Below are 19,962 nucleotides of genomic sequence, written 5' to 3' on the forward strand. Positions count from 1 at the left end.
CAAAAAAAAAAAAAAAAAAAAAGAAATAAGTTCAATGAGAAATATGATTACTTTGGTATTTTAAATAAATAGTATCAGATGATCTTATATGGTAGCACACGTTCTCCAAAACTCAATATGTTTATCAAAGAATGTTAGTGTTCATCAACAAACAACATTAGCTCTTTTAGAATTAGGTCACTTTGTCGTAAATACTGTGCTAAAGCTAATTTTCATATGAATTTGAGTACATTAATTTCTGCTTCTGGCTGGGCACAGTGGCTCACACCTGTAATCCCAGCACTTTGGGAGACTGAGGCGTGTGGATCACCTGATGTCAGGAGTTCGAGACTAGCCTGGCCAACATGATGAAACCCCATCTCTACTAAAAATAAAAAAACTAGCCAAGCGTGGTGTTGTGCGCCATTAGTCCCAGCTACTCTGGAGGCTGAGGCATGGGAACCACTTGAACCTGGGAAGCAGAGGTTGCAGTGAGCCAAAATAGAGCCAGTGCCCTCCAGCCTGGGCAACAGAGCGAGTCTGTGTCTCAAAAACAAAAAACAAACCAAAACCAAAAAAGAAACATCTGCTTCTATGGAGAAAACAAGATCACATACTTAAATTTTAAAAATTTAGTTAAAATAAGCATTTATTTCTTAATTTTATAGCTTTCAAATATTTTCCTAAAATATCTGAAATTGTCTTTCCCTCAAGCAGTCTAGAAATTAGTAACTGTACTGAATGCGGTTTTTGAATGTCAAGGAAATGTATTTGACTCATTCAGTAACAAAGTCCCCTGAAGTATTTATGGAATGTTTTTAAAAAATTATGTGCTAGCTTTTCTCAAATCTTAAATTTGCTGATGCCTGTTGACTTTCACAAATAGCCTACTTGTAAAAATTTACATTTATTTCATGAAGGATGTTCTAGTGGAGAAGGGTGGGAGATGTATAGATGTGAAGAATTATTATTACCCCCAAAGGTCTAAGCTTTTTTTATCTGTATGAAGGGATCAGTGATAATTTTGCTTTACAGACAGCTGTAAGTTGTATACAAGCCAAGGACAGAACCCAAGTACAGTTTTGGTTGGGTTTTTCTGATCAGTGTCATAGTTTTTGTAACACTCTATTCCTTTGCCCCTTTTAGATGACTCTATAAGCATGCCCAGCGTGGTAAGTGAACAAGAAGCTTACCTCCTGAGTGCCATCGGAAGGAGGCGATTCTCCAGCCATGTCTCCAGCATGTCTGCACCTCAGGCTGAGGTGGGCATGCTACCCAGCCAGAGGTAAAGAGCTATGGTTATATTATACTCTGCATTTGGGGGCAAAGTTATAAATTCTGAAAATACACTCCTGTTATTCTACAAAAACCGAAAGAGAAGCAAGCAATGGTAATGCTTTTAGACAGATCATGCCACAAAGGATTTGTCCGCTAGGTTCCTGCAGGCAACACTTGGCAGTTTTCTAAGCCAAACTAGTAGAAGGGATCCCAGTTTCTCATCCAAGTATTGTCTCTCCTTAAAAATTTTCCATAGACACATGGTTTTCTTTCTGTTGTCAAATGACATTCTTGTATTTCAGATTTATCATTAGCTAAGCTAATGATGGGTACTTGGCAAGAGTTAGGACCATCTTTATGTATTTGGTAAAGTTTAGGCTTCTGATATATTATTAGGATTCAGTTATAGGTAGTGACGCTTAACCAAGCAGAAAAGGATCTGTGCCGCTGCGTGTGACCTCGGGCAGGCCATTTAACTGTAATCCAGTTCTTCCCTTCGTAAAATGAAGAGGTTTGCTAAAATGACCTTTAAGGTAACTTCTCCATCTATAGTTCTGTGATTCCATGACAAAACCCCTTTGAATATTTTATTTGTGTGTCCTGTCTTTTAAGAATGTAAGTAAAAAAAAATCCAAGATATGTATATACAATAAAAGTATAATGAAAATGATCTGACGTGAGTCAAAACATTTATCTTCAGTAGATAAATGTTTTGGAACCAATGATATTTTCACTTCAGGACTGAGTTTTTCAAGGAATTGACCTTATGTGATTTTAGTGTGTTGCTTATTTTTAATACCTATAGATTCATTGTAGTACAATTCACACATGGAAAATAATAAAATTCAGGGCATATTGTGATGTTCACATAAAACCAGTTTATGTGTAGGAATAATTATCCTGTACCCAAATCCTTTAGCAAATGGTTCATGGACTACACAGATGAAATAAAATTTGTGAAATAAAGGCCAAGTTTGGAGAGTATCAAAGAATAGGGTAAAATGATACATCATTAATAAGCAAGTTGTGTACTTTTTAAGAAGGCAATGTTTTATGTAAGTACCATTTAATTATTACAAAGATTAATGCTATGTAAAGGTTTGTATCATTGTAAGAAATTGTTTTACCTACTATTTGGCAATTTTCCTTTGAAAAGAAAGTCTTATAAACAAAAAGTGTGAACAAAATCAAAGCCAAACAATAACATGTCCAAAAAAAGATATAAAGCCACACAAGCAGCTAACATTGGTAGCTATCAGTGTGTTTTTAATTGCTAGCAATGTGAATGGTTCTATGAAGACTATTTTAAAAAATCAATTATTTGAAAGTTTTATTTAAATTATAGAATTGTAGAAGTTTCATAGAGGTTTTTTGTTGTTATTTACCTAAAATAACCAGGCCATCAATTTCCTTTTTACATATTCATTAAGGGGTCAAGTTGATTGCAGGGAGAAAATTTGTCCTATCATACATATCTTGATTGTACATTTTCTTGTTTTCTAGAAATCAAGAAAAAATAATATAGTTAAATAGTTTGGGCTTCATTCATATTTTGGAAGACTAGCGAAGGTAATAATACTGTGTCTGTACATAAGAGAAGTGAGTCTCTTCCTAGGGACAGAGGCTGTTTTTATGGTGTGCTTTTAGGTGAGCCTCAATTCTTTGGGGCCAGGCACTCCAGTTTTCTAAATGGTTTAGTTCTCTCCAATTTAACAAGTATTTATTGAGTGCCTCACAGATGCTTAGCTCAATGCGAGGTGCTGAAGGAAGGACAGATAAAGCATGACAGTTTCTGTTCACAAATCTCAGTTCAGCTACATACATATCAATCGATAAACAATTTAATTATTCTCTCACCAACCTGACAGGTTTCTTCTTTTGGCATTTACAATTCAGTCACTAGAGGATGGAGAGTAAGGAGGTAAATGCGAGTTCCATGTGAATTTTCCAAGATATCTTCCTTCTGTTTGTTTACTTGCATTTTCACTGCAAAATTAGCAGGGAAAGTTGTGTTCTTTCTTTGCTTTTCTTAATGGCATCAGTTCCAAGAGCTTGGTTGTGGCAGTTCATGGTAAGTGGTTTCTGTGTGCTAACATTAGAATGCACAAGAAAGAAGCAGGGTCCTGGTCAATGAAACACCATGTACATAAGACAGGTTAAAAATAATCACCACCTAGTCAAATGGTTACCAAAGGAAGTGATAGTTTCATCTTCTACAGATTCATTCTGCAATGTGTTTCAGAGCCTATGGGCCCATTTGGAGTTCATTTTAACTCTTGACCAATAAATAGGTTACTCCTCTGAGAGTTGTATCCATCCAAAGCCCTTCCTTCCCCATTGCCTTGAGTCCTATGTCTTGACAAACCCAGCACAAGGTGAAATGGTTGACTGTCTCCTTTTCCTTCCTTGTTCTGTTAAATCTATTTATTTTTGGTTCTTGGAAGCAGAAAATTGCATGCCTTTTTTCTTTTTTCTTTTTTTTCATTTTCTTTCCCTAAATGCTTCATCTCCCTACCCCTCCTGCAGTGAGCCTAATGTCCTCGATGACTCCCAGGGCCTGGCCGCCGAGGGCAGCCTCTCTAGGTACAGTGTCAATGCTACCTGTCTATTGGTGTCTGTGCTGGGAAACTAGCTGTTCCCTGTCTTCTCTGTCTCTCTGTCTTCTCTGTCTCTTCTCGCCCCGTCTTAATATCTATTTCCATTCCTTGCCCTTTGTTGTTCATGAACATATGAGCCTGGAAGTCAAAGGTGTAGCAAACCCTCCTTCATTTTCAGCTTCAGAGCTCAATCTCAATGAAGTAAGCCTGAAAAGCTTACTTTAAAGAAATTTATAGAATTCTTTATGGGGCGTTTCCCATGGATGTCTAAAAAGTTTGGTATGCCAAATGTTAAATTTATCCCATCTAATTATTCCCTCCCACACTGATATTTATTAAGAATTGTTTTTCAGAGGCCCATCATCAAGAAGCCCCTTATTAAATCAAGACAGGTCTTTTAACTAATACCATGGATGGTAAGAAAACAGACAATGATGTTATAAAATAATAGTAATGTGGATACAATGTATATACTATAATTCCTTCTCTTTGATGCATGCTATTGGGCAGACTTCTATAGTAGCTTGTTCCAGCAACACTTATATAAAGAATGTCTGTTCTAGCACAAAGGTGACTCCAAAGCTTGCATGAAATGTCAGACACAAACATTTCTTGGTAAGTAAGAGAAGTCTTATGATGCAAATAATATAATGTCTTGGCTACTGGTTTAAAGCTTCAGAAAAGGGGACTGCACCTTTAACACTCAGATAAACCACGTCAAACATTCCTAATCTTGTGCTGTTGATTCACACCTCTCAACTAATCCTCATTAGGGGTGAGACTTCTTGTTCATCCTTAGAGTATCTTTGTGCCATCTCAAGAGATAACATTCCCTTTCAGGTTTGCACTATATAGTGAGTACAATACATCCATGTTTATTGCTTTATCACAAAGATGAGGAAATGTTGAGAGGCTGTTCCTGTGAAAGGTTGTCTTTTGTTTTCTTTGCATCTTGTTCAGATTTCACATTTTCTTTTGCAATTGAAAATGGGAAATTTAGTCCATCATCGGGTGTATTTTTTTTTTTAACCAGACCCATAATTCATGACATTCGTGTTTGCCAGCCCTCGCCTTGACAGATCAGTCTCTTATTGGTGGTAAATGTGGAAGTGCTGCAGAGTGAAGACTTAATTCCATTAGCAGGAGCTTTGGGGGCAAGGAGGAAGTTGAGAAACAAAACGGTCCTCAAGAGGACTTCCCTTTTTCGTTCACGGTGTTGGAAGAGATCTGAACCAAGTCTAGCAAGGATGGTCATTGCTTTCAAAGAAAGCAGGTATTTAATGTTTAAAATTACATGTGGGATGGGAACCTTGATTAGAAGACAATTTCAGTGTCCTACTGAGAGTAGAGAGTATTAAATCAGACTTACGCTTAGCTAGCTTTGTGCTGGGGCTTTTCTAATTAGGCCAAATTCTACTCTTGATGAGTAAGGACTAGTACAGGGTTGGTGAAAGAAGGCAGGAGTTTGAGATTATTTTTATGAACTCTCCCAAGTATTTGGCCCTCTCTGGTAGGCTCAGGTTTCAAAGGACCTATTTGTAGTTTTCTAAACCAATTCAGTGTGTCCTGGTTCCAGTGTCAATGGAAATAAACACAAAGTTTTTGCTAGGTGAGACTGGTTCAGAGCCGAAGCTATTGATTTGCCTACAACTGAATTAGTCAGTCATGGTAGTACTTTGATGACTGTCTTACATCATCCACTGTTGATCCATTGTTTTCTGTGACCATTGTGTTTTAGTTCTGGGTGTGAGTCACCCAGACCCAGTTGTGGTCATTAAGAAATGGGAAGATGAGGCATTCACTTTGGCTTCTGAAATAATTCTAATAGCACAGAGGCTTTCTACCAACCAGTAGCACATCCACTTTTGCCATACCCTGTAAATTGTATCTCTTGAACTACATCATGTCACCAGGTTCTCTTTGGAGGAGAGGAACTTTTGGCATTTACTAGGAGGTTGGTTTATAAAATAGGAGATATACTTTTACTTCCAGATTTTCTTATTTTTGTCATGAACTTCCTTTAAGCTGCAGACTCTTAAAATCCTGAAGTAGTAAGGCATTAACCACGTAATTACACTTAGCATACACTCCAACACTGAGGACCTAAAATACACCCAAGTAGTCCTAATGAAAATCTGGCCTTAAAGCTTAGAGAATATCAGGAAAATAATAAACTCTGCTGCTCTCACCCTCTTATAACATTTTACCAAACTTGCATGAGAATTTGGTTTTGAAAGTACATTTGTTTTAGACAAAAGGGGTAAGTTGGATGGAGTGGGCTAAATGAGGAAGAGACCTAGATAACCTGATAAATAGGTGGAAATCAATAAAAATTTTCCATACCTTTCGAAAATTGCTTCTAGGATTTTTTTTAAATGTACCAACTGGTTTCTTTTAGATTCATCCCCAGAAATAGCCTATTAGAAACACTATGCTCTGCAGAAAAGATTCTTTGTATTGGAAATTAATAAACTGAAATAATATTCCATGGGAGAATTCTCTTCTCTAGAGATTGTTGCTCTTAGAGATACAGAAATTCACTGTAGATGTTCCTTCTCTGTCTCTACCATGAAACATACACACATATCCATGGACATGTTTTCTCTCCAGAAGAATAGAGACATACAGAAGCTATTCAAGAACTTATGGCCAGATGTTTACAGCAAAGAATTAGATTTTGGTTAGACATGTTAGAACATTTTGAAAGGCAGGAATTGACAGTCAACTCTTAATTTAAAAAAAAAAAAAAAAGGTTATAATGCTATTTGATTTTGCAAGGATACTTTTAATCACAGTGAAAAATAAAAACATTTAAACAAGACTATGTAGTCTAGGTGAAAAGTGAAAAGAAAGAAAAATAACCTCTATAGTGGAACCCATCTCATGATTATACACACTTTCGAAGCATAAAAACTTGGCAAGAACTCTTAAAGTACAAAAAACCAAAAAAACAAACAAACAAAAAAAACCTTTTTAAGTAGCTGAGAATTAATGACTAAGAAAATGTGTTGTGATACACAGATATCTACTTTGCCATTGCTAATTCAGTTCTCACAGTATATCTAAGATCCAGATTATTCCCTCTTTCAATGTGGTTTTAGCCTGTAATCTCTAAATTATGTGGCACTTAAGATACAGTTTCTCAGATGTTGCTGAGGTTAAGTAAATTTTAAACAATAATCTTTTATTGAGAAAAGGGGGAGTAGGATTTATTTTACTGTGTATTTCCCTGCTCTCTACAGATGCCTTATTGCTCCCATGAAGGGCTGGCTTCATGCATTCCTGTCACAAGGCAATCACTCAGGGTAAACGATGATGCTGCATGTCTTTTGTGCCACCTCTAAATTTCTCTAATCATGTTAAAATTGAAACCAAAAGCACAGATAAAAGCAATGAAAATATGAATTCAATTTTCCCTGTGCTGGTCTCACCTAGTGCTTCTACTTAAATTTTTAATTTATGGGAAATATATTTCAATCTATAATTTTTTTATAATTTTGAAATGAGTGATAAGAATTTTTATTGCATTAGTGAATGGCCCTTGTTTACCTATCCTTTATACCTTATTTATAAAGTGCATCCTTTATAAAGGATAAAGTGTATATAGTGCATAAAAGATATACTTTATAAAATATATGCTTTATGCACTATATACCTCCATAGTATTAGGTATATATTCCATTAGGAGAAGCATACATATTTATATACTGCAATCCAGGGCATTATACTGATATAGGAGAGAAGAGGTCATCTATGTCAGAATTGTCTTCCTAACATTCTCTGAATTTCCTTCCCTAGCTTATAAATTACTTCCTTATATTTCAAAAAAGATGCTTTTGGTTTTTGTAGATAATATTGGTCACAACAGTTCTGCTGAACCCCAGTTGCATTTACTTCTCTAAGACCTAGATTATATGGTTTGCCATAGTGATATTTTTCATTGACTCAAAAATATAAGAGATAATTTACTCCTAAATATATTGTAAGATGTTAGCTTCAATTTAGAAAACTTTATTTGCTTATATCCTTATTGTTCCACCCTATTACCTGGCCAAAACTGTGGAAATCAGTCATATCTCATTCCCAAGATTAAAAATTTTAGGAAACCTGGCTGGGCACCATGGCTTATGCCTGTAATTCCAGCACTTTGGGAGGCTGAGGCAGGAAGATTGCTTGAGGCCAGGAGTTTGAGACCAGCCTGGGCAACATGGTGAAACCCTGTCTCTACTAAAAATACAAAAAAAAAAAAATTAGGTGTGGTAGCACACGTCTGTAATCTCAGCTTCTTAGGAGGCTGAGGCATGAAAATTGCTTGAATGCAGGAGGTGGAAGATGCAGTGAGCCAAGATAGCACCACTGCACTCCAGCCTGGGCAACAGAGCAAGACTCTGTTTCAAAAAAAAAAAGAAAAATTTAGGAAACCAGTTTTCTCTGTTGGACAGTTTTAAGAAGTTGTCCCACTAGTCTGGCATATTTCGGCAGATAGTCTCAACTTTTCAGAGCCTGAAATAAATATTTCACGTATCTGAAAGGATTCAGTTGTCTATTGGAGTATGATATTTTGTGACCATAAAATACAATATAATATTTTAAAATTTGATTATCAAATATAACATTGTATTTCCCTAAGGCCCGGCGCGGTGGCTCACGCCTGTAATCCCAGCACTTCGGGAGGCCGAGGCGGGCGGATCACGAAGTCAGGAGATCGAGACCATCCTGGCTAACACAGTGAAACCCCGTCTCTACCAAAAATACAAAAAAAATTAGCTGGGTGTAGTGGCGGGCGCCTGTAGTCCCAGCTACTGGGGAGGCTAAGGCAGGAGAATGGCGTGAACCCGGGAGGCGGAGCTTGCAGTGAGCCGAGATCGCGCCACTCCACTCCAGCCTGGGTGGCAGAGTGAGACTCCGTCTCAAAAAAAAAAAAAAAAAAAAAAACCTTGTATTTCCCTAAAGGGAAAATAATTTTGATTACTGCAGTTGTAGTAGGTAGGGACTATGATGGGACTGTTTCAAACAATTTAAATAAAAATTGGACATAACATAGAGAGGTGCTTAGTGAAAACCCCTTAGTCTTCTCCTGGTTCATTCTAGTATTGCACATCTTATAGTCATATATCACAAATCCTGCAGATGACTGAAATATTACATGATGTGGAGAGAAGCTAAATTGAAACTTTTTATATGCAACTTCAATTTGATATAAACCCCAGAAAAAGAAACATGATCTGTATAAATTATCGTTGTGAACTTTTTTGGATGCTTATTCCTAACTGTACAGAGTTAAGCCAGCCTTCAGTATTCCAAATATAAACATGTTAGCAATCACATTTTTAGAGTGAGTATAATTCATAAGCTGGGATATTTCCAAGGATATATTTTGTAATTTCATCTTTGATGGGTGCATTCCATGATGAAATGCTATGTCATTTACAGAACAGCTAAATACTAAAGCTATAAACTTGATACATCTCTTAGATACAAGCCTCTCTATCCATAGAGAAAATTTCAGTGCTTATGATCCTCTCCTGGAATAATCATCATGAAATTACCATTATGTTTTGACATTTAACACTCCCTAAGTAACGTGAATTTCTTTTCTTTTCTTACACCATTTTTTTCTCACAATCACAGATTCCTGAATAAAAATGAGACAAGTGGACTGCCTCGATTTCATTTTCTCTGCCCTATTATTTTCAAAACATTTTATTACCTGCTTCCTTTTAGTATTCTAGAAGCAATAAACTCATTACAACATCAAATGTAAAACAAGAAAGCATGCTATGTACATCACTTTTCATGTTCACACCATTGTACATCAACTAACTTCTTTTCTCTACCTTAATGGGAGGTAGTTGGTAAGTATTAACCTCCTCTTAATGGCCAAGGGAACTGAGGTAACATTTAGATGTCAATGAAGAATCCGTTCCAATGAAAGCTTTGCTTAGTATTAGGAGAAACTTGTTTCTACTTTTGTGCATATGGTTCTTGAATACTCTTTCCAACTTAACAGACACGTTAACGTGTATAATTAATAAGGAGATGTCATTTCAAACATGCCAGCAACTTAGTCTGGATTGCTTATCAGAATTTATTGCATTGTTCCTCTGGGGTAATTTTCTATCTTCATGGAAAGGTCATATCTGTTTCAACATTATATATGTGTAAGGATAATGCACATTGATCTTTTTGAAGTTGACATTCAGGAGAACGAGAAAGTTTAAAAAGCACCTGTTTTGGTACCCTTTATGAATTTTGTTATGGTGAACCCCAAATGGTGTAATTACATCCTTATTTCATAAAAACTGTGATAAACCCTATTTGGGAATCACATTGATTTTTTAGTGGAAACGTAAGACTTGTAAAAAATGACAAATGTGACTGTCAACTTTGTGATGATTAACCAATTATTAACACAAAAGGGGAAACATCTGATTGCCTGTCTTGCCACCAATTTCTCTCCTTACTACTGCAGCTGGGTATTTAAGTAGCTCTTCAAAAAAGAAAAAAAAATGGAAATGAACAGATATAGTCTTTCTTTTCCCTGGACAGTTGCTGACTCTGGATTCCTCTGTGGAATATTATACTCTTACAAACTATCTGTAGATGACTCTCCTTTTGCAAAGGCAAAGCAGAAATTAATTAACCATTAACCAAAGAATCACATTGGCATCATCCACAGAATTGTAATATTCTCTGGGGCACAGGATACTTCTTTTCTTCACCCCCACTCCCATTATAAATACCTTTTATACATGCATGCAGAATGAAAAAGGACCATGGGCCCATGTCAGTATTTTCAGCTTCACTCAACACTAAAAGAGCAACTATTTCCAGTCATTTTTGCATACAAAAGACACACATACACAGTAAATTTGGGGGGAGCAGGTTGTTGCTTTTATAAACTGCATGGTATGTTTGAGTGCAGTTACTCGATTTTAAAGCTCCTGAGTTGTAATGATAGCTTAACTATAGCTATACTTTGCCAGCCTTTTAAATCTAAAACCATTTTTTAAAAAAATTTGTTTACCCATGTGACTATTCATTTACTCGGTAGTCACAGAGACTTCAGGCTGCAAACATGTGTTGAATGTGCCCCTTCACCCAAATAAATTCTGTGTCTGATGTGTTCGATATTTGTCCATCTTATTTTCATTTAAATTGAAATTTTAAAAAGGTGTTCCCATCCATGTGATAGAGTTGTTTGTGTTTGTTTGTCACCACCGTTTCCCTTCCCCTTGGAAAAAAAAATTGAGATTAGAATATGACATCTTATACCTTTTGGTGGCTTCCAAACCAGGGGTGTGATCAAACCAATGTTTTCTGAATGATAGATATGGCATCAGTGATTGAAAACAGAATCTCAATTTTGGCAGCTTGGGGCTACAGGCCTTGTCCTCCCTCCCAAACCTTTGAAAACGCCCATCCCAGGGACTCTCCCAACCATCCTTCAAAGATAATGGTATCTTTGAAGTGACTGTATCATACAAGTGGTTTTGGCTAACACCCACCAGAGGACAGTCTCCTGTACTCTCTCTGGGGTACACTAACACTGTTGATGCTTGGCAGGGTGGCAAGTATACAGAGTGAACCTGGTCAACAGAACCTCCTTGTTCAGCAGCCGCTGGGGAGGAAGAGGGGCCTGAGGCAGGTAAGTAGACCCTTAAAGCACAAGAGAACCATCCTATGAATTGGAAGCTCTGTGTGATTTTTAAAGTCCATTTATATTAAGATATTTTGCTGCTGGGTGTGCCCGGAATCCCAGTTACTGGGGAGGCTGATGTGGGAGGATTGCTTGAGCCCAGGAGTTAGAGTCCAGCCTGGGCAACATAGTAAGACTCTGTCTCTTAAAAACTAACTAACTAAATAAAACAATATTTTTTAAAAAAATTTACATTTTGCATTCACCCTACCGAAAATAAGCAGCACAGAGCAACTTTAAAACATGGTAAGTACTTAGGCAAGCCAAGTGTTTCCATCTTCTCTTTTAGCTCTGAATGTTCTCATTAGCAAAGCTGATTATGTGGTAAAGTAAGTGGGGCTATAATTCTGTTTGTTCCTTACCCAGAAACCTTCTTTACCAGCCAAACTTACTGATAGAGGAAGATTTGTTATATAGTTAAGGCCTGTTTCTGCATAAAGGCAAAGAAAAACAAGTCCTTTCTTTCTCATTTCAAGATTATTTAATTTAAAGCAAACTGAAGTAAAGATCATCTTTACAGATTTCCTTAGATGGAGTTCTTTTACATCACTTGCTAAATAAAAATCTGAAAGCGGCTTATCACTGTTGCTTCCACAGGAGCTTCCCATTATTGATTGAGGTACCAGGCACTTGGCCAGCATCTGAGGTTTTAAAAATAAACCTCCCCTTTGAAAGCATATGTTCAACTATAAGTTTTAAATGAGCAATGAGCAAAGGTTAATCAGTAAGCAATAGTTATTCATTTTGCATCCTAAAATTACTGAAATTCTCAAGTTTATGATCTAAATTGTGTTCGTCAATGTTCTTGGCATATATAAAGGAGTAATAATTGGGAGATGAACTAGCTAAAGGGGATGTCAGAAGAAAATACTTATAGTTAAATATGCAGAAATAAATTTATCAGCTATAAATATAAGGAACAACCATAAGAATTCACAGAAACATATAAATAAAGAAACAAACAATTTCCTCCTAAGTCGTTAGACCCTCTTGTAAGTTTTATTCTGCCTATTCTCTTTAGCTAAGACGTCCTCTACTGTCACGTCAGAAAACTCAGACTGAACCCAGAAATCGCCATGGGGCTCGGCTGTCAACCACTCGCAGGAGCATTCAACCTAAAACGAAGCCGACTGGTGAGGCCTCCTGTGTCCCTTCTGACTATACCATTGACATGATGCCATGCAACTCAGCCAGGAAGGCTTACAAAAACCAAGCTGATGGAGATAAGCACACCTTTGGGGAGGTGCTAACAGAAGGGAAGGAGTTTCCCAGAAAACTATAGTGTCTTTTTTTTCTTCTTGCCATCCCCAATCCCTGTCTCTACCCCATGAACCTAGAAAAAATGAAAGAGCCCAAGGTAAACCATTGATACTGGGAAATTTGACTATAAAAGGATGTGGTTTCTTTACTGAAGCCAAGAACTGGGCTTGCTATATGTGTCATTGAAGGTAAAGCTATGATGAATAATAGGGACTGTTGGCTGTTGTTATGAGGAATGATCAACTTCAACTAACGCTCTATACAAATGTCATTTTAGGCCATTTATGTGAAAATGTTTTTTCTACCTAAGTCTTACTCTTTGTAAGAAGATAAAATCAAACATGCGCAAAATGTTCAAACATGCTCTCATTTATTAATAAACCAGCAATGTTTTTATTAAAAAAAAAAATCCCCAGGAAACACTGGTTACAATCAACTGTTAAGCATTGACAGTTCATTTCTGCCAACTTCTCCCCAATTTACTGTTTCACTTCTACCTGCAGCGGATCAGAAACGATCTGTGACCTTCATTGAAGCTCAGCCAGAGCCAGCAGCTGCCCCAACAGATGCACTTCCTGCAACAGGCCAACTACAGGGCTGCAGCCCAGCCCCATCTAGGAAACCAGAAGCAATGGACGAACCAGTCCTTACATCTTCTCCCGCCATAGTTGTTGCGGATCTCCACAGCCTGTCTCCCAAGCAGGTGAGGGCACTAGAGGAACAGGCAAGGCTTGCTCCCTGTGTACTTACTTCTAGCAGCCACTTGGATATGCACATTTATTCCATATAATTAAGTCCAGGTCTGCAATGCTTTGTTATCCAAACAGATACTGCTCTTGCCATCATGAAAGAGAAAATCTATATAAAGTGTAGCCAGGAATATATCTACTTAAGAAGGACCAAGGAAAGCCTTGGTATTTTACTTAATGAAAACCTAAGAGAAAATACTTTGCAGCTAAAACAGCTATTTACAACAAGTTTATACAGGTTGAGCATCCATAGTACAAAAATCTGAAACCTGAAATGCTCCAAAATTTGAAACTTTTTAAGTGCTGATATAACATTCGAAGTTCATGCTCGAAGAAAATGCTTATTGGAGCATTTTGGATTTCAGATTTTTGGATTAAGGATGCTCAACCAGGTAAGTATATAATGCAAATATTCCAAAATCAGAATCCAAAGCACTTGTGGTTCCAAGCATTTCAGATAAAGGATAGCTGAAAGATAGTTCAATTAAAAAAAATAAAGTTACCAGTTTAGATAAAGCCTTTAAATATAGAACCTCTATGTCCTATAAGATGAAAGGAACTTTTCGTTTTAATCTTTTTCCTCATTGTTTTGCTATTTTCCCCTGATATTTTCTTGTTTTGGTATATTTTTTTTTTCATTTTATAAATGAATTCTTAGACTTTTACATTCTTCTCGTGTGGTATTTAAGGAAAACTAAAGGGCATTGTTACTGTATACATTTGTATAGTCTTTAATGGTTAGAAAACATTTTAACACTAAGCTTTATTATCTCATTTGATCCTCACAGTCTACAAGATAAGCAAGACAAAAAATTGTGCTCATGTTCCAGGTTCAAAAACTGAGGGTTAAAAAGATGGAAGGGCTTACATAATATCCTACCTATTACAAAGGCTGGAACTGGGACTAGCCATCTGATTCCTTTTCCCATTACCACTAGACAACAACATTTTTTGATGTTCTTCTCTGGTACCCATCCTATCTTTCCATAATGTTATGATCCTTTCGATCACAGAGTGAGAACTTCCCCACTGAAGAAGGAGAAAAGAAGGAGGACACAGAAGCACAAGGTGCTACTGCACACAGTCCACTCTCTACCCAACTCTCTGACCCTGATGACTTCACAGGCCTTGAGACATCCAGCCTCCTACAGCATGGAGACACTGTCCTTCACATCAGTGAGGAAAATGGCATGGAGAACCCACTACTGTCTAGCCAGTTCACCTTTACTCCCACTGAGCTGGGGAAAACGGATGCAGTCTTAGATGAGTCTCATGTTTAATTCTGTATCTTGTAAGCTCTGCAGGTATAGAGAAGACATGAAAGTGATCTCTCTACTACAAGTTCAATACTTTTGCTTGAAAAAGATTAATTACAAAATAGCACTTTACTTTTAATGGGTGGCACAAATCTGAATAGGTTTTGCTGCCAATACACATAATGTTTCATAAACATCTTAAAAGTCAATGGCTAAAAGGATTTAGTTGTGCAAAAATCATAAAACCAGGGAGGAATAAGGGGAAAGAGCCATTTCACTGTACATTGTTTATGATTCAAGAAGCCTTCAGCAGTTAAAAATATATACTATTCAGCACTGCTTTCAGAGAAATATTAATAATAGGATCTAAAAATAGAATGCAATTTTTTGAGATTACTCACATTATACATCTCATGCAAATATTTATTTTATAGTTTTAAAATATTAATTCAGGTTGGCTATATAAGTAGCAATTTACATTAAAAAAATAAGAAAAATATTACTTTGGGGAGACTAAATAACAAATAAGCCTGCAGCCATTTTTGTTTTGATTAACAATACAGCCATTTAGATGAAGAAAAAAATACTATATAGAGAGCTGTGGACTTTTAGATATTTATTTTTCAACTACCATTTTCATTGCCTGTTGTAAATCAAAATGCAAATGGCATAAGATCATCCCATTTCATAATATATCACATTAGAATATTAGAGAATATTCTAGAAATCATCAGAAATAATTCTGAGTTAAGAACCTGAACAGCCTATACAATTATAAAAACCAAATGTAAATATAATCACTTAAAAGAGATGGTATTCCTATTCCTAGCCCTGACTACATCAATACCAAGATTAGAAGATACTGGAAAATGTGATTAGTAATACTTTTCCTTACAGTATCCTGTGCCTGCCCTGGAGGGCATATTTTCAAATATTAAGGTTAGTGTTGTTAGAATCGGTTTAATAAAATACCATTTTCTTAATAGAAACAATATTCTTATGATACTTGGAACATCTAAGTTTATAAGGAAAAACGTATAAAGTAAGCAATTTCTTCATAGACACCTCCAGTTTATATATTTTACAAATAGGCCTTTAACTTGAAGTTCAGTTACTTCAAGAAAAGTGTAACACTTAGAAGGCTTGTGAGGCCAACACCTAGTGTGTTACTGATCCTATAGCAGGGCTGTGCATCATGTGGTTCACAATTGAATTTCAAAATTTTAGCAGTTTACATTAGAAAACTGTTACCTAATAACTAAGCATATACAAACTCATATACATACTTAAATTGGTATGGTGGTGTATGTGTGCGTGCGTGTGTGTATGTGTTTTAGTCCTCAAGATGAAGTTAAATATAGACTTTGATTACCCTGCAATGAATTTAAAACACATTCTGTATGCTTAAACTTTGAGTGTGTTGGCTGTGAAATGTATACGTATATAAAGAAGATACCTACTAAACCCACCTTAATCATAAAGGAAAATTATTTTTTGTTAGAATCACTTATTAAATAGGCATTGTTTATATTGTGGTTTATAATTTCAAATATAATTTGGGGTTATGGTCCTATTCAGTAAGAGAATGAAAGATATCCATGAGTTAAAGATATAAGAACAAAACTAAAAATTTCAAATCTAACAATTCAGAAAATGGAGGCAGTAAATGACCTCTTTTATGTTTTACAATATTTTCATGTTATTTACAGTTAATGCTGAAATAATTCTCAAGTGCAGGAATATAAATGTTAAGTGGTTTTATGATTCCAAGCTGATATATTTCACCTGTTAAAAATTATGCTGCTCAATTAGCATTAGAGGCCTTATGTTTGGTAATTACAAGTGTCTGGGCTATTGTGCGTCTCTATGTATGTGTGTGCTTTGTTCCAGTTTCTTGATTCAAATTATCTATGTATAATTGTATGAAATATTTAAATAGCAAAGAAGTCAAAGAAGATTGTTAAATATCCAACAAGTATCATAAATACCTTTATATGTATTTAAAAACTATCGGGCTGTTTTGGACATGATTATGCTGGTCTGTCTGCCTTTTAGCCTGACTCCTTCACTCTTGTGTGTGGAAGTCTATTAGAAACTTTCAATAAGCTAAGCAATGTTGTATCTTGCAAAAAAGCCTCCACTCTGAGAAACAGGGCCTTACAGAGTAGGAATGTTTTCATACTGGGACTACTGAAATTTTGCAGATGTGTGCATCTGTTCCATTTAAGGTGCCCTTAAATGTGTTGAATGTAATGTGTTGAATGTTTATGTGTAATGGCTAAAGTATCTATATGTATGTGCATAAAACTGTCACAAGATGTATTCTCAGGAATACTGTTACCTGGAGTTTGAAAGGAATAACTATTAAAAAAAAAGTTGGGGAAGATTAGAAAAAAGTTCAAGATAAATATTCAAAATATTATTAAGTACATGACTAAAAGCTAATTACTACATATGATAAATACGGTGTTGGTAATAGTAGATCATTTCTTTTAAGCCATGATGCTGGCCGGGCGCGGTGGCTCAAGCCTGTAATCCCAGCACTTTGGGAGGCCGAGACGGGTGGATCACGAGGTCAGGAGATTGAGACCATCCTGGCTAATACGGTGAAACCTCGTCTCTACTAAAAAATACAAAAAAAACTAGCCGGGCGAGGTGGCGGGCGCCTGTAGTCCCAGCTACTCGGGAGGCTGAGGCAGGAGAATGGCGTAAACCCGGGCGGCGGAGCTAGCAGTGAGCTGAGATCCGGCCACTGCACTCCAGCCTGGGTGACAGAGCGAGACTCTGTCTCAAAAAAAAAAAAAAAAGCCATGATGCTTAATGATATTTATCTTATTCAGAGGAAAAACAAAAAAGGTACCCACTTCCCATGTAGAAAAATTAGACTCAACAAAGAAGTTGCTTCTTCTGAAATTAACTTGTGAGAGACTTTGGAATAAACCATGTGTTATCCATGATAGTATGACTCAGATCCAATTAAAACAGTTTAAATCCTGGATATAGGATCTCTTATAGCAAAACATTTTACTTTTATTTTTCAGTATTTGCTGCTTTCTAGATTTCTATTAGATAAGCTATGTCATTTTTCTGAAAAAGAAACTGAGTTATTGAGTGCATTAAGACAAGGCACTGAGAGCTACAGTGTCAAAATCAAAAGGCATAAATGGGCATGGCAGTGCTGGTGGAAAAATCTGTGGTACTAGTTACCTGGTTAGGGCTTGTTGCACAGGCTGGGAGTAACTGGTTTGCTCTTTCAAGCCTCCAAGAGTACCTTAAGGTGATAGCTCCTCTCTTCTTTAGCATTATATTCCTTTAGTCAACAAAGAACTTTCTCCACTCTGCTGCCCACCTCTGAGAGTATCGAAGATGAGAATACAGGGAAGAAAGGGTCATAAATGAATAGAATTATAGTCCAAAACATGAATTAAATAATCCTTCCTCAAGTTATAAAGGATACTTTAATAGAGCAGTCTCCAGAATTTGCTGCTATCACACCAAGTCATGCTGTTGCCCTATGACCTTACACTTCCAATTCCATGACCTTGTCTTGCTAGGGAGTAAAAAGTCCCATTTCTTTTACTTTAGTGGGTTTCAACTGCAGCATTTTAGAAACAAATTTTGGTTTGACACTCAGGAGAATAAAAACAAGTTGAGGGCAGAATGTATTTGGAAAAGCTTAAGACAAATTTACTTATATTATTTTATGATCATTTAGGATTACCGATCAATTTACCTCCATAAATCTTTGAATAGTCACTGTGATCACAGGATGAAAATCCTGTATTAGCCATTTTATAGGTTAAAACAAAAGATTGACTACACAGCCGACTTCCCTCAGATAACTATAAAGTCTATTATGAGCATTGAATGACCAAAGAACATGGAAAAAATACATATGAATAAATAATGAAATGTTTATGAAAGATATTTATGAAAGATATTAAGACTTCTGTGTTTAGGTATGCACATATAATAAAATACATCTAAAAACATTTAAGATGCCTGTTTCATTTCTTAATGTAGGGAATAGGTTGACTCATTCAGGAAGATGTTCATTTTGGATCCCTGGGGTGTGCCTTTGTTAATGCCTTGCTGTCCATCCTCAACCTCCCCAGTCTGGCCTGAGGTCACCATCCAGTTAGACACCTCCAATACACTCCCTGTCACCCCTCCCAACAAACTGAGCTCTACTCTACTCATGCTTTCTAAATCTACCTTTCAAAATAAAAATAAACTTCTCTGCCCAGGCTTTGACCTACTGGAGTAACTGGTAGATTTCCCAGTGGGATTGTTAAAGATCTGGTTGTCCTCACAACGTGGCCAGAAACACCACGTGGTCCAAGTTACCACTTCCGTCTTTTATACAGAGTACAAAGTGCTCTATTCTGACCCCTTAACGATTGCTCTTGCTAAGTCCATTTTTTCCCCCTCATGTGGTTTTACTTCTGTCTCTCTTTCTGACCCTAGGCACATTTAGCATCAGGATACTCTTATCCATTTCTGAACTGTGAACAGCACACAAACCTATCACAATTTGTGAATGAGCACTGGAGAGGTGTAGGGGTCAAGGGAAAACTTCCCCTTCACCCTCCAAAGGTTTCCTGAACATCACTGACAAAAAGAAGATTAGCAGGATAAAAGGCGTAACAACTTATTTGATCATAGTTTTACCTGACACTGGAGCCTTCAGAATGAAGACCCAAAGGTACAGGGGTGATTACCATTTTTATACTTAGGTTCAACAAAGTATGGACAGCCATGTAGAAATACGATTGGACAAAATAGGCGATCTAATGCTAATAGTCTGACCCGGCCTTGGCCGGTCTACTTTGGAGTCCTGGCCTCTCTGTGCAGCATTCCCTTCTCCTGGATATGGGATAGAACCTTCTCTAGAAGAGGAGTTTTATAACCTACAATTGAGGTAGGTCAAATAATTTTGGCCAGTTTTACACAGAAAGGTGGAGGAAAGTTAGAGTAATGCTTTTGGGTTTTATGGCTGGCTTCAGGAAAAGGGGGTTCTGGTTTCAATGACTCTTCTTAGGGAAGAGGGGCTCTAGTTTCTATGACCTGCCTCCTGGGAGAATGAGATTGAGAAGACAGCAGGAAAGGAAGTCAGAGAAACACTTGCGTCTGAGGCCTTCACT

General features: G+C 36.8%; 1 protein-coding gene across 11 annotated transcripts in view; it reads left to right on the forward strand.

The window, feature by feature from the left end:
- UNC80 (unc-80 subunit of NALCN channel complex) overlaps window positions 1-17,394 on the forward strand; it is a 231,389-nt gene extending 213,995 nt beyond the window's left edge. For 5 of the 11 annotated variants that reach the window (XM_017889402.1, XM_017889403.1, XM_017889409.1 and 2 more), the window contains 6 exons: window positions 1,126-1,264; window positions 3,784-3,840; window positions 11,421-11,502; window positions 12,575-12,686; window positions 13,317-13,516; window positions 14,576-17,394. In XM_017889402.1, coding sequence (XP_017744891.1) covers window positions 1,126-1,264; window positions 3,784-3,840; window positions 11,421-11,502; window positions 12,575-12,686; window positions 13,317-13,516; window positions 14,576-14,842 — 857 coding nt within the window. In that variant the 3' untranslated portion in view covers window positions 14,843-17,394. Of the gene's footprint in view, window positions 1-1,125; window positions 1,265-3,125; window positions 3,721-3,783; window positions 3,841-11,420; window positions 11,503-12,574; window positions 12,687-13,316; window positions 13,517-14,575 lie in introns of those variants that run through there. The other 6 variants (XM_017889410.1, XM_017889407.1, XM_017889408.1 and 3 more) reach the window with 4 other exon arrangements.
- Window positions 17,395-19,962: the final 2,568 nt, after the last annotated feature.

This window comes from Rhinopithecus bieti, unplaced genomic scaffold (assembly GCF_001698545.2).
Source record: "Rhinopithecus bieti isolate Rb0 unplaced genomic scaffold, ASM169854v2 scaffold_17939, whole genome shotgun sequence".
NCBI lineage: Eukaryota > Metazoa > Chordata > Mammalia > Primates > Cercopithecidae > Rhinopithecus > Rhinopithecus bieti.